A 15,556-nucleotide genomic window follows, 5' to 3' on the forward strand; every position below is an offset into this window, starting at 1 on the left:
TAGCATGGAAGATAGCTCATAGCACAAGTTGATCCAGGGACTAGTCCAATTGCCATTTTGAAGTCAGGAAGGAATTTTTTCCCCCTCTGAGGCAAATTGGAGAGGCTTCAGATGGGGTTTTTTTACCTTCCACTGGATCAACTAGCAGTTAGGCAGGTTAAAATAGATGTCAAAGGTTGAACTTGATGGACGTGTATCTTTTTTAACCTAACTTACTATGTTACTATGTATTATGGCATTTATATGATACATATTCAGTGTGTTGGTGCCTAAGCACAGTAACGGACAGCAGCACAGTGCGTGCCCAGTAAATCCGGAGAAAAGAAAATAGAATAGAAAAAATACTGGGATATCTTCAGTGGCATAGATCTTTATTGCCAAAGGGTTGTGGTTATCTTGGGCTGGTATAGAAGTGCAAAACATAATACAATATTTCTGCCCTACATCTTTAGTTAAGTTTTAGTTCTCTTTTAATAAGTGCTAACTACCTGGGGTAGATTAATATATTATTTATATAGTGCCAACATATTTATGCAGCACTTTACCAAGATTATCAATGATTCACAGTTCAGTTAATGATTCAGTTAATGTGCCTATGAAGCTTACAATCTAAGGTCCCTGTTGCATTCAGACAATTTACGCTACTGTGTATCAGGAATCAATTAAAGGGTATTGTTCACCTTTAGGTTAACGTTTAGTGGCTTATTCTTAGCAACTTTTCAAATTGTTTTAATTTTTTTAAATAGTTTTTTAATTATTTGTATTTGTCTTCTGCCTCTTTATAGCTGGCAGATGGGAGGGGGTCATTGACCACAGAAAAAGATTACTCTTTGAGATGATAATTTTGTTAATTTTTATTACTTCTCTTTTTAGTCAGACCCTCTCCTATACATCTTTTATTCAAAGCACTGCCTGGTTGCTTGAGTTACACTGTGCCCTAGGAAACAGACAGCTGATGGAGAGCTGCTGAACAAAAAGCTAAATAATTAAAAAAACAATTGCAAATAGACTAAATAACTAAGTTATTTTAAAGGTGAATCGCCCCCATAACTTGCCTGTATGCTTTTAGATTGTGAGAGTATTTGACCTATCGGATGGGCTCTCTTAGCTCATAACAAGGTTACAGATACATTGGTGCAATTGGAATGGAAAATTAACTACAGTATGAAGACAGACTGTCAAGGTTGGGGCTTAAATCTTGAAATCTATAACTACCTGCCACTGTTGTTAAAAGGTTAATCGTAAAGCTGCAGCATCCACTTAATCACTTAGGATTCCTTCTTCTCCTCTAACCCACTTAGGCCCTTTCTTTGGGAATTTACTTTGACTGTTGGCTACTGAACATACTCGTTTTTTCTCAGCTCAGATTACTACACTTGCCCTACATAATTATTTGTGATCATTTACCCTAGTGCTTCTTCATTTGCACAATTATTAAGATTTGGGTTCTTATTAATTATGCAAACTTTTTAAGTGTTGATAATAAAGTTGATAATTTTAATACATAAACATTCATTATGAGAATGATACATTTCTTTTAGATTATTAATTATTACAAAGATGCCCTTACCAGTGTGCATTTTAGGAATACTAGAAGGGTAAAGATTTTTACATTCTATGTATCATCTATACATCTGCTCTTTTTTGTACCCCATCTGTCGAAAAAGATATGTTCATAATTCCTCATTTAATTTAGGTATACTAATTGTTTATATATTCTCATACTTTTTCTAGCTCATATATGAAGCAGGAGTCTCTTTTGTGGCGATTATGTTAGGTTGGTCAGCTTTAGCGTGTCTGATTTTCCTCAACTGCCTTATCAACTGGCCCAAGGAATCAATCCCATCACCTGATGAGACTTCTTATACGTAAGTATTACAAAATCTGAAAATTCCTCTAGGTTAGGTTGTTCACACACCAAACTCTGGTCATCTCTATTGTGCTTTTCAAACATGTTAGTGTGCACTTAACCACAAAATGTATTTTCTCCAGCGGTTGGAAAAGTACCAGTGTAGAAAATTTCTTTCTCATGTGTGTAGTAACAGGGTAAATGGCATCTACATGTCATTGCACACTTGGTATGGATTTTGGCCAGAAAACATCAAATGCACATTAAAATTCATCTGATGTGTAGTGACAGGCAGATCCCACTTATGTTATCTGTATGATTTAAGTAGCATTTAAGAATATAATATGACATGTGCCTAGGACTGCCTTGGGTATACAAAGGACTGCCTTGGGTATAACTAAGGTTACCACATGACCAGTGTTTTACTGGCCTGGTTGGTAAAAATGTATGCTTGATGCCAATTTTATTAGTAGGGAAGGGTGGCATCCCTAGGTGTCACTGAACTGTCTGGAAAGTACTGGAAGTGTTTGACAAGTAAACAATTGAATAATGACTAATAAGCTGAGATTTACAGTTTCTAGAAATGTGTAATGAGTATAAAGGAAGTAGGCAAAGAAAAGGGCAGAAAGGAGCAAGGGATGATGGGCAAAGCAGCTGCAGAAAACCCACCAGACAACAGGAATACAAAGCCAGAGACAATGCAGTACAGACCTGCACCAAAATACTAAAAGTTAAAAATGTCAGACCTAGTATTACTAGAAGTAAAAGGAAAGTTATTCAAGATATATGAGCATAACTGTATCTATAACTATTCATTAGTATAGTCAATGTCGGCATTGTTAGTTTCTTATTGTGTGTTAATTGTATTTATGCTACTTGCCTGATGGTTTATTCCTTTATGTAAATATATTTTATATATGGATTTTTTGTGGTGGTTACTAATAAAAGGCTTTCCATTGGTAAATTTCTAATTGTATATACAGTGTATGAATAAATACTTTAACAGCTGGTCTGTTTTGGCTAATCCTTCCTTACATAAATGAATGGAGATGGGGCACAGAGTGGACCCATTTCTCTGTTTGAAAAAAAATATGTAGGCTTAGAACAGTGGATCCAACTTGCCCTTGGTCTAAAGAATAGGTGTTGGTTCTAAGGCCACCCATAATTGGTGCTTGAATTTGTGCAGGTTCTTAAACATTTTTAATTTGAAAGGATGTCTTTTATGGAGGAGTGAAAGTTAAAGAGTAGGAAAACTAATAATCTGTATAGAGGGACCACTCAAGCAACTTTAAAAAAGAAACAGGAGATAAACCAATTTCAAAGAAAGATCCATGCATGGATCACAAAGGATACTGGTGGAGCCTCTGTGTGCAAAAAACTGCAAGCCTCACTACATAAGATGACACCAGAAGATGATGTGATGGTCTTTCTTTCTGGGGAGTCCTAAAAAGCTTATTTTGTTTTGAAAAACCATGAGCTTAACGGTAACTAAAATGGTAAATAATGGCTCACTTTGAAGTAAACATGGCTGTGAGTATGCTGCCTGGAATTTTATTTGGACAAACCTGTAAGGGGAAGGAAGAGCTCTCGCAATGTAGAGTTGCTTGGTGCCCAGGGATAGAGGCAATGGCAACCTCCAATAATAGAAAGCAAGCACACTAGCACACAAAGCTGTTGTTGCAGGTTAACCCTTGCAAATTTTTTAATGTGGAAGTGCAAAAATTTGCAAGGGTTAACCTGCAACAACTGCCTTGTGTGCCAGTGTGCTTGCTTTCAACAAAACTGTAGGGTCATAGATGTTTGACCTATTACACCTTGCCAAAGTGACTCCATGGGTACTATCTCACCATAGAGAACGTTCAAAGTTCACCTTCTAAAAAACCTTACCTGAAACAGATTTAAGGTTCATCGAGCCCTACCACTACCTGTTTAAGCTTCATATTCCCTTCTACTTTTAACTTTTAAGCTCCTTTACCTCTTGTATTGGTCATCCGACATATCTTACTGTATGTGTTTATTTTTGTATGTAATCCATATGTTTATATGTATAAACACAACAATGAAAAATATGTTTGCACTTTTTTAGTTTGTGTTATTAATAATAATAATGAAGACAAATAATAGAAACACTGATTCAGCGGGATGAGCCCATGGGGTTGCATAGTACTTACAGATCCGCGACTGGGGCCAAATAATATAAAGGAATAGTTCAGTGTGAAAATAAAAACTGGGTAAATAGGCTGTGCAAAATAAAAAATGTTTCTAATATAGTTAGTTAGCCAAAAATATAATATATAAAGGCTGGAATGAACAGATGTCTAATAAAACAGCCAGAATCCAACTTCCTGCTTTTCAGCTCTATAACTCTTAGCTAGTCAGCGACTTGAAGGGGAGCCACGTGGTACATTTCTTTTTAGTGAGTTTGCAATTGATCCTCAGCATTCAGCTCAGATTCAAAAACAACAGATATGACCCATGTGGCCCCACCTCAAGTCTCTGATTGGTTACTGCCTGGTAGCCAGGGTAAGCAGTCAGTGGAAACCAAGAGAGCTGAAAAGCAGGAAATAGTGATCTGACTGACATGTTATATATCAAATCACTCCAGCCTTTATACATTACATTTTTGGCTAACTAACTATATTAGAAACATTTTTTATTTTGCACAGCCATTTATTTACCCAGTTTTTATTTTTACACTAAACAATTCCTTTAATGGCATTGTGAAAAGCTGGTGCTTATGGTGGCAAACTGTCCACTCAACAAGGACAATATAGAATGCACAATTGTATGATGTCTATCCCTGTGCATGAAAACTGTTTGTACTGCTCACTAATATGAGGAATCTACGTGGGAAATGTAAATAATTAAATTGGAAGTTAAATTTTACTGGACTGTGGAAGTATAGTGATTCTACGTCCCACCAGCCTGGTAGACACCCAGAACATGTAGTCAAGACTTTGACTTTGCCTTTGACGTTTTAACTTTTTTTATATTCATAGGGATACTCTACTACCCCAAGCTCTACTGTTCTATAAAAACCCTTGTGAATTCAGCATCAAAGTTGTAAACTCTATGATAATGTATTTGACTTTCCAACGTTTTTAATAACATTTTGTCTGTGGGAAATTTGCTGTACTAGGCAAATGAAGTAAGAGGAGATTAAAAACACTCAACCACTTAGATGCACAGTGTTGGACCTACCTGATTCACATGGGAGTGTACCTGTCAGGAATCCGGCACAAGATAGCGGCACCCATTGCCAACACGTGGGAAACAGCGACGCTGGCACAATGACATGAATCGCCTGGCACGAAAATTCAAGATAAAAGCTCTTCCAGGTCACGGGTTCAATGTCTGATTATAGAATTTGTTTGGTGCATTCCTGGGTGCTTTATTATTCAAGCTATATTGATTACTGGACTTTTGACCCTGCCTAAACCTTGACCTTGCTTCTATTCTGCCTGCCTATTGGACTATTGCCTGGATTTGAACTACAATTTCGTCTGACCCCTAATTGTACCGCAAACTTGGACTTTGAGCCCTGGGCTTCCTCCTTGGTCCTGACTACTCCGCTGGGAGCCGATAGGCCTCCTGACATTATCATCGGGCCATGGACACCACTGAGGAAGCTATGTCTGATGTCGGACAAGCTCTATGGGGTCTGGTATCCCGCATGGAATAGTATGAAGCTCAGCAGATTCGTATTGGGCAAGTACTGGATACCCTTCGTTCCCGTATGCCTTCTGTGTCTCCGGTCATCAGTAATCCTACCGCGGCCATTACCCCTCCTTCTGTGGCTTCATCGGCTGGTGAACCCTACATTCCTCCACCCCCTCGCTATAGTGGGGATCCGCAAGCCTGCAATGGTTTTGCTACTCAGTGTCTGATCCAGTTTGAGTTCCAGCCCACCCAGTCTTTGACACCCCTGGTCAGGTCGCTAATGCCTTTTCCCAAATTCTACAGATTCGGCACGGTAACTGCAGCGCCATTGACTTCAGAACCTTGATGGCTGAAACAATGAGGCATTCACAGTTGTGTTCTATCAAGGCTTGTCATCCAGACTCAAAGATTACCTGGTCTCCAGGGATTGTCCCTAATTATTGGAATTGGACCTAATTGCCCTCGCCATCAAGGTGGATACATGGCTCAGGGAACATACATCCAACATGGAGCGCGGCAAGAGACTTCAGCTAACTTTGGCCCTACGCTTCCAAAGACCCCTGTTGCCTCCTCCATCCCAGCAACCTTCTGTTATTCCTCCAGAGGAACCCATGCAGGTTGAAAAGGCACGTCTCTCCAAGCAGGAGAAACTTTGGAGGCGCTTGGCAGGTCTGTGTCTGTACTGTGGCGGCCAAACTCATTTTCCAATTCCTGCCCTGTGAAGCCAAAGAGTTCTTTTCTTCAAGGTAAACCTGGGCTGAAACATGTGGGTGGCGTTACTCCTGAACCCCAAGAGAACTCTCACAGATTTCTTCTGCCTTTACAGATTCGTCTGACCACTAAGACAATCATTGGTTCTGCCTTCCTAGATTCCTGGACTGCAGGGAATTTCATGGACACTACATTTGCCAAATATATGGATGTTCCTCTGTATCCATTGACTACTCCCCTGTGAGTTACAGCAATTGATGACAGACCCATTAACAACTGAGATAATCTCCTTGACTACCGGGGTATTACCTGTGCAGGTTGGGACTTTACATAAAGAGAAATTATCGTTTCTGATTATTACCTGCCCCTCTGTTCCTATGGTGTTGAGATTACCCTGGCTTCATCTGCACAATCCCTCCATTGATTGGGCCTCCAATCAGATCTCTCGTTGTCCATTTTGCCAAGAACATTTTTTACCAACTTCTCCTCTCCACTGGGTCGACGGAGCTTCAATCCTTGCCGACAGTCTACAGGGAGTTCGTTGATGTCTTTTGTAAAAAGTCTGCAGAATTTCTCCCTCCTCATCGCCAATACGATTGCCCCATGCCATCTAGAGGACGCACTTACCCCGTCTCCTGCAGAAACCTCAGCTATGAAGGACTATATCCAGGAGCATCTCCAACTGGGATTTATTCATCCCTCTACTTCACCGGCTGGGGCTGGTTTCTTCTTCGTGGAAAAGAAGGATGGAGTTCTGTGTCCTTGCATTGACTACCGAGGACTTAAAGGAAAACTATACCCCCAAACAATGTAGGTCTCTATTAAAAGATACTGAGTAAAACAGCTCATGTGTAAAACCCTGCTTCATGTAAATGAACCATTAGCATAATAATATACTTTTTTAGTAGTATGTGCCATTGGGTAATCATAAATAGAAAATTGCCATTTTAAAATAAGTGCCGCCCCCTGAGATCGTAAGATTCACTGTGCACACATACAAACCACATGTAAGGTTGCATGAGCCAATTAACAGAGTTCTGCCTTTTGCTTCCTCACTTCTTCCTGTTACAGTTAGTGTTGTAGTATTTCTGGTCAGGTGATCTCTGAGGCAGCACAGATAGAGTCACGAAATGGTGGTTCAAGACAAGAGATGTAAAAGGGCAATATTTATGTAAATATATATTCCAGTTTGGTAAGATTCTTTAATATGTCATTCAATTTGATATAAACTATCTGTTGCTTAAGTATTCATTTTGGGGGTATAGTTTTCCTTTAATAAAATTATGATTAAGAACCGGTACCCCTTGCCACTAATCTCAGAACTTTTCGACCAGTTGAGAGGGGCTAAAATCTTCACCAAGCTGGATCTTTGAGGGGCGTATAATCTTATTTGCATTCGTGAAGGGGACGAATGGAAGACAGCCTTCAACACTCGGGATTCGCATTACAAGTATCTTGTAATGCCATTCGGGCCTCTGCAACGCCCCAGCTGTCTTCCAGGAGTTCATAAATTACATCTTCTGGGACCACTTGGGGAAATCCGTGGTCATGTACCTAGATGACATCTTAATCTTCTTCAAAGACTTGGAAAGTCATCGCTCCCAGCTGAAGGAGGTACTCTCTCGAATAAGGAAGAACTCTCTCTTTGCCAAGTTGGAGAAATGTGTCTTCGAGGTGTCCAAAATCCCTTTTCTAGGCTACATCATCTCTGCAGAAGGTTTTGAGATGGACTACACTAAAGTCTCTGCGATCCAGAAGTGGTCGCTTCCATTGAGCACCAAGACCATACAAAGATTCATCGGGTTTGTGAACTACTACCGACAGCTCATCAAGGGGTTCGCCTCCCGCATTGCCCCGATCTTGCTCTTATCAGCAATAGAAGCATTCCAATCCCTGAAGGATGCTTTCACCTCTGCTTCAGTCCTCCGACATCCTGATCCTCTGTTACCTTTCTTCATTGAGGTGGATGCTTCGATGTTGGGGCCAATGCTATTCTTTCCCAAAGACATTCTGCTGATGGGAAATTACATCCATGTGCATACTTTTCCAAGAAATTCTCTCCTGCAGAGCAGAACTATGATGTTGGGAACCATGATTTGGCAGTAAAGCTCGTTCTCAAAGAGTGGTGCCACCTTTTAGATGGGGCCTCAAAGCTGGTCACTATCTATACTGACCATAAAAACCTAGAATTCATACAATCTTGCAAGAGACTGAATCTCCGGCAAGGTGGGCCCTCTTCTTTTCCCACTTTAAAGGAACAGTAACACCAAAAAAATGAAAGTGTAACAAGATAATAAAAATATCCTGTACTGCTGCCCTGCACTGTTAAAAGCTGTTTGTTTGCTTCAGAAACTCTACTATAGTTTATATAAATACAGTAAGCTGCTGGGCAGCCATTCAAGCTGGAAAAAAGGAGAAAAGGCACAGGATACATAGCACATAACAGATAAGCCCTGTCCAATTCAATGGTGTTTTATCTGCTATGTAACTTGTGCCTTTTCTCCTTTTTCCAGCTTGAATGGCTGCCCCCATGCTTCACAGCAGCTTGTTTATAAAACTATAGTAGTTTTTCTAAAGAAAACACATAACTTTTACCAGTAAAGGGCAACAGTACATTGTATTAGAATTTCTTTGATACACTTTCAGTTTTTGGTATTACTGTTCCTTTAACTTTGTCTTGACCTACCGCCCTGGCTCCAAGAATCGCAAAGTGGATGCACTATCCCGAAGCTTCACTCTGGTGGATCTTCCTGAAAGGCAAAAATTGCATCTCTTTTTCCTCAATTTGCAGAGCAAATCCTGGCTGGTCAGTCCTCCACTCCTACTGATACACCTATTGGGATGGCGTTTGTACCCTCTGAGTTTCACCTGCCCATCTTACAACAGACTCATTGTTCTAAGCAGGCTGGACATCCCGGTCCTGAAAAGACTCTAGAACTTCTACGACGCCTAGTCTGGTGGCCGACTATCCTTAAAGATGTCAAAGACTTTGTCACTGCCTGTACTATTTGTGCCACTTCCAAGGCTAGACATACTCGTCCCAGCGGTCTATTACAACCTCTACCCACTCCCTCTCATCCTTGGACTCACCTAGCAATGGGATTTATTGTAGAACTACCACCCTCTAAAGGGAACGCTGTCATCTGGGTAGTTATTGTAAGGAAATCTTACCTGGCATCCCACGATGGCGTGTCCCAAGATGGCGGCGTCTTCCATTTGGTTCCTCCTGGTCGCAGCGTCTGATTGGTTGCCGGCGCCCAAGCTTCAGAATGGACGCCAGCGTCGAAAAAGCATGCGTGAGAACGCCAGCGTCATGATGTCACTGCGTCTAATTTTGGCGCCAAAGGAGGCCTATAAAAGACACTGAGACACTGCTCACATTGCCCTACAATAGGTTCTTCCTTGTGAGTTCCTGGGTGCGCTTCTAGTGTTATTATCTTGACCTTGTGTATTGATCCTTGCCTGTTCCTGTTTACTGAACCCTTCCTGCCTGAACTGACCATATTGCCTGGACTTGACCACTCTCTTTCTAAATCCTTGCCTGTACCTCGATCTGTTGGACTGGTGCTTCCTCCTAGATCCGCTACTCCTGTCTGAGCCTTCGGGCCCCTTACAGCTATAGATTGCTTCAGTAAGATGGCACACTTCATTCCTCTACGAAAACTTCCCACAGCGGTGGAACTGTCCCAGCTGTCCATCCAATTTATCTTTCAGCTGCATGGCTTCCCGGCAGAGAGAGTCTCTGACAGAGGATCTCAATTCACAGCTAGGTTCTAGCGATCCTTATGTAAAGATTTGGGTATCACTCTTCAGTTCTCTTCTGCCTATCATCCCCAAACAAAAGGGGTAGCGGAGTGGGTGAAATAAGTGAACAATTCTTAAGGAATCATATTTCCCTCTGTCAGGATGCTTGGTCCGATCTCCTCCCGTAGGCGGAATTTTCTCATAACAACGCATGTCACATTTCCACCGGTAGGTAAATTAACATATAATAAACAGCTTACTTCAGCTTGTGAAAGTCCTTTGGTTTTACAGTGTCCAAAGTAGGCCTGGTCAGTCCACTTGAGGCCAAACAACAAATGTCCAATATTAGCAGGCTTTCTTTCATAGTCCTTTGCACACAAGGATATCTGTTTCAGTCCTTTCCTTTAGTTGTAGAAAGACTTGCAGCTCACAGGCTCCAGGCACCTTTCTCTCTCCTCAACTGCACGTGTGACTCCTCTTTATGCAAAGTAAAAGTCAGGTGTGTACACGCTGCTTAAATGGACCATAGTCCAAATAATGGGGAAATTTACCTCCCGACAAGGAGCCAACCCCGGTGTCCTCTAGAAGACTTTTTCTTGTTGGATGTCCCTGCAGCAGATGATCACGCAGCCCATATGTCGGCTATTTGGGCTGCGACCAAAACAAATTTTGAGAAGAGTGCTCTGGTGCATAAGACTTTTGCTGATCACAGACGGAGATTCTCTCCTCCTTACAAAGTTGGAGATATGGTGTGGTTCTCCAATAGGAACATTCATTTAAAGATTCCTTCTCCCAAGTTGGGCCCATGGTTTGTCGGTCCTTTACCAATTTTAGAGATTGTTAATCCTGTGGCAGTCTGACTATCACCAGCAATTTCCTATCGCTTCTCTTCAGATCAGTCTCCCCCTTCATCTATTTCTGTGGACGGTCAACAGGAGTACGAGGTGGAAAAGATCCTGGATTCCAGACTCTCCAGGGGTTCCCTCCAGTTCCTCGTTAAGTGAAAGGGCTTTGGTCCCGAAGAATGCTCATGGGAGAAACACTCCGATGTACATGCCCCTTGATTGGTAAGGGAATTCTACAAACAATTTCCCCAGAAGCCTTGGTGGTCCAGCAGCCACTGTCGGGAATCCGGCGCAGAATCTGGCACGTCCGTCTTATTCAGAATTGCATCCAAGATGGCGGCGCCCATTGCCAACAAGTGGGGAACAGCGACACCGGCGTCCTAACACTGGCGCGATGATGTCACGCACCTGGTTCGAAAATTAAAGATAAAACCTCTTCCAGGTCACGGGTTCAATGCACGATTATAGGATTTGTTTGGTGCATTCCTGGGTGCTTTATAATTCAAGCTATATTGATTACTGGACTTTTGACCCTGCCTGAACCTTTACCTTGCTTCTATTCTGCCTGCGTATTGGACTTTTGCCTGGATTTGGACTACTATTTCGCCAGACCCCTATTTGTACCACAAACTTGGACTTTGACCCCTGGGCTTCCTCCTTGGTCCTGACTACTCCCACTGGGAGCCGATAGGCCCCCTGACAGAACCTTGATTATGATAAGACAAGACTATCCAGGAGTAAATAATTTCATAAAAAGTTGTGAAACAATAATTGTGATATTTGTCTTTATATCATTATCAACTCTTCATTTTGTTTTCCCTTTTTTTTCTTTGCCTTTGGCAATTAGAACTTTTGTTATAGTGTTTATATTCACTGAACACAGCTTCTGTCCCCTCTAATTGTAGTTTTTAAATACCTTCCTCTTCTTTCCTAATGACTTCATTACTTCTGAATTGAGCCACATAAGGTGATCCTTAACACATACTCCTGAAGGGAATACATTGTAAACAGTAATTATTTAAATGGATTCTGTCATGATTTTTATGGTGTAGTTTTTATTTTTAAATTACACTGTGTAGACTGCAACTAATTCATTGTACCATATACAATTTTATTCATCAACCAAGTATATATTTTTTTAGTTTAATTTTTATCAACTTTTAAATTCTTCTTAAAGGATAAGTAAACCTTAAAAATAAGTGAATGTAAAATTGATGAGAGTGCTGTTCTAAGCTTTTTTGCAATGTACATTCGTTATTTTTATTTTTTTAATTTCAAAATATTAAAAGAATATATGTACTGTTAACATGAATTTTGTTACAATTCCGCCACGTGCTGGCCATTTTCTGACCAATCTGACCACTAAGTAGTCAAGGAAGCTGTCATGAGAAAGAAAGAGGGCTGGTCTTAATAGAAACCTTTCTCAAATCTTTCCTAACCAGAAGAACATCACAGCAGCCCTCTACTTCCTTGAATACTTGGTGGTCAGACTGGTCAGAAAATGACCAGCAGGTGTAGTAGTTGTAAAAAAATTAATTCATGTTAACAGTACATGTGTCCCTTAATATCTTGGAATTAAAAAAAATAAATAATGAATATAGATAGCAAAAGTGATTAGAATAGCACCCTCATCAATTTTACATTCACAAATTGTCCCCGTTGGCCATCCCCGTGTGGCAAAAAGGCCCCAGTGAAATCCCTGGATTGCCAGGCATTCATCAAGCCAGCTTTGCAGGTCCTTCGAAACAGAAGACTGCACTTTGCAAATTGGCCAATCAGGAAGCTCCACACGAGAATCAATCACGAAAAGCACCACATTCAGTTCACTGCAAGTTCCTCCCTGGTTGGCCAATTTGCAAGTTGTGACAAAGGACTGAGACATTTTTTTACTTGCCAAGTAATTCTCCTGTAATCCGATCCCCCCCTCCGCCCTCCTCCTGCTGCATAGAACTGCTTTCAGCTACAGACGGAGGAAAGGAATCTGGCAAGACAGCAGCAGGACCTCTCACCCAGCTGGCATGAGAGAATTCCATGAAGCACAGGGTTCAAAGTGATAGTCAGGTCACACCCTGCTCTAGAGTAAAGTGTGCATTACCTTTCCATTCTTGACTGACTTTCCCTCCACACAGTCCACATCCATAGTGTTGTACATAAAGAAAGTTTTCACTTATTGTCATCTCTGCTGTAAGTGTCTACTTAGTCGGTACTGTCTTGGACCATTATACATGAAATTACCAGTGTGCCATCCTGCTAAATGGGGGTATTTATACATGAAATAATCTCTGTGCCAACCTACTATGAGTTCTGGGGTATTTATACATGAAATAATCTCTGTGCCAACCTACTGTGAGTTCTGGGGTATTTTTACATGGAATTTCCTCTGTGCCATCTTGCTATGAATTCTGGTGGTATTTTGCCACTACGTTCATTTATATATTCACAGAGGGTTTATTTGTAAAATGGGGCGTGGTTAGTGGGGTGTGTCTTGTACAGTGGACAAGACAGTGGTCTCTGATACAATTACCTTGGAAATCCATGCTCTCAGCTTTTTGCCTAGTTTTTAAAAAATTTTTAAGGACTTCCCCTCACTCATCTAACTTTGTCATTGGTACCTATATGTACCAAAACCAGTGGATCTTCCTCAGCCCCATCCCATATAACTGTAATCTGCCTTTCCACCTGTATTATAGATGCTGCCCCCCAGGGTGCTCTGAGACAAAATACTGTAAGTGTACTAGACATATTTATTCACCAGTTTACCCCACACACAGAGGAAAAAAAGAAGTTTGTCAGTCAGCCAGGTAACCCTCAGAAAACTCACAGCAGTCAGTTGTTTCCACTTACTCCCTACTTTCACCCAGCACTCTCAGCATGCACAGCAAACACAAAACACCTTTTGGTTTTTAACCCCTGCTAAACACTTCATTCACATGCAACATTTAGATCATATTCAACACTCGCTGTGCAGTTGCTTAACCTATTGAGGGTGCAAGGCCATTATAAAATTGTAGAATGGGAGGCGAAATTACTGGGTGTTTAAAACTGGAAAGAGAAAAACCTACTAAATATACAATGAAAAATATAAGCAAAACTTAGAAGCATCACTAGTCACTCATTGTTTAAACACCCCTTCAGAGACTACAGCTGGTAAAAATAATGTTTGCATCCAATATTATTAATAAAGGAGAAAGGTAAAAATATACATTTTTATTTTTTTCCATAAAAAGTGGCAACCCTAACAGCTCTCGGAGCCTCCTGGTGATGGCATTAGTTTCTTCATGCCTTCACTGCTGCATTGAATTGGCCTGAACCAACTGCTTTGTCTGATAAATAACATACACTACTAGATACAGTAGTCGGCAGTAGTAGATGGTACACATGGTAGTTACACATTACAGACAGAGTGACAGACTGTTAGTCACACAAAGAGAGATACAGCTAGAGGGACTCCAAATCAACCAATACATTATGCTTATAAAAAAGAGCTGATAGGTCCCATCTGCATTCGTCAGACTGCTGTTCAACTACAACATTCAGACACTCCACTTTGCAAGAAAAATTTTGCAGGAAACATATTAAAATAACCCATAATAATAGGGAGCACCTGATATAAATCTATTTTTTTCAAAATGTTTTTAGATTTTTATAATACCCGTAGTATGATTTCACATGTATGAATTTATATTCATTTGTTACATAAAACACTTGAGGAAATGCATTTTCCAATTTATAAGATTCCAAAATGTGTTTCAGATTCAATAAGTTTGGTCATAGCACTAAAATCAGGAGAAGGAGGTAGAGAACATTTAAGAGGTAGAGCTGGCAACCACACATTAAGGGTAAGGTCACACTGGGAGATTCGGGGAGATTTAGTCGCCCGGCGACTAATCGGCTCTTCTTTGGGGCCACTAATCTCCCAGAACTGCTTTCCCCTGTCTTCCGCCTACTAGAATGAAAAATCGCCTGCGGCGTGGCACTCGCAGCTATATATATATATATATATATATATATATATATATATATATATATATATATATATATATATATTATACAAACTATAAGGCTCAGTGGCATCTCATCCAAGATGGTGGCGCCCATGGCTCACACGTGGGTATTTGCGGCACCAGCGCATTGACTGCTACTTATCTGCCTGTCTTTGCTGAATATGCTATTGAATTTCCGTATGCTTGCTGCAGAGACTGGTTGGAACAACGAAGCCTACCATGCTGCCTTCTACAATGGGCTCTCTATCAGCCTTAAAGACGATCTGGTCTCCCGTGAATTGCCTACAGTGCTGGAAGACCTTATTGCTTTGGCTGTCAAGGTCAACACTCGGCAAAGAGAGCATCAGGTGGATAAGGATCGTATCAAGAGATTCCAACCTACGTTGGCTCCCCGTTTCCAAAGACCCCGTTTCCTCCGTCACCCCAGCAGCCTGCTGTTATTCCTCTGGAGGAACTCATTCAAATCGGAAGGGCACGTCTCTCTAAACAGGAAAAGCTCCGGAGGTGTTTGGCAGGACTATGTCTGTATTGTGGGGGTCAGTCTCATATTGCCAACTCCTGCCCTGTGAAGCCAAAGGGTCCTCCTCTTCAAGACAAACTTGGTAAGACATATGTGGGGGGCATTTCTCCAAAATCCCAAGAAAACTCTCACAGATTTCTTCTGCCATTACAGATTTGTTTGGCCACTAAGACGATCGTCGGCTCTGCCTTTCTTGATTCCAGGGCTGCAGGAAACTTCATGG

General features: G+C 41.1%; 1 protein-coding gene across 1 annotated transcript in view; it reads left to right on the forward strand.

Annotated features, from left to right (window-relative positions):
- slc43a1.L (solute carrier family 43 member 1 L homeolog) overlaps window positions 1-15,556 on the forward strand; it is a gene marked incomplete at its 5' end in the record, with an annotated part of 502,690 nt that overhangs the window by 241,560 nt on the left and 245,574 nt on the right. Inside the window, 1 exon segment of the mRNA NM_001094328.2 lies at window positions 1,735-1,868. Coding sequence (NP_001087797.1) covers window positions 1,735-1,868 — 134 coding nt within the window.

The sequence above is a fragment of the Xenopus laevis genome, chromosome 7L (genome assembly GCF_017654675.1).
Source record: "Xenopus laevis strain J_2021 chromosome 7L, Xenopus_laevis_v10.1, whole genome shotgun sequence".
Lineage (NCBI taxonomy): Eukaryota > Metazoa > Chordata > Amphibia > Anura > Pipidae > Xenopus > Xenopus laevis.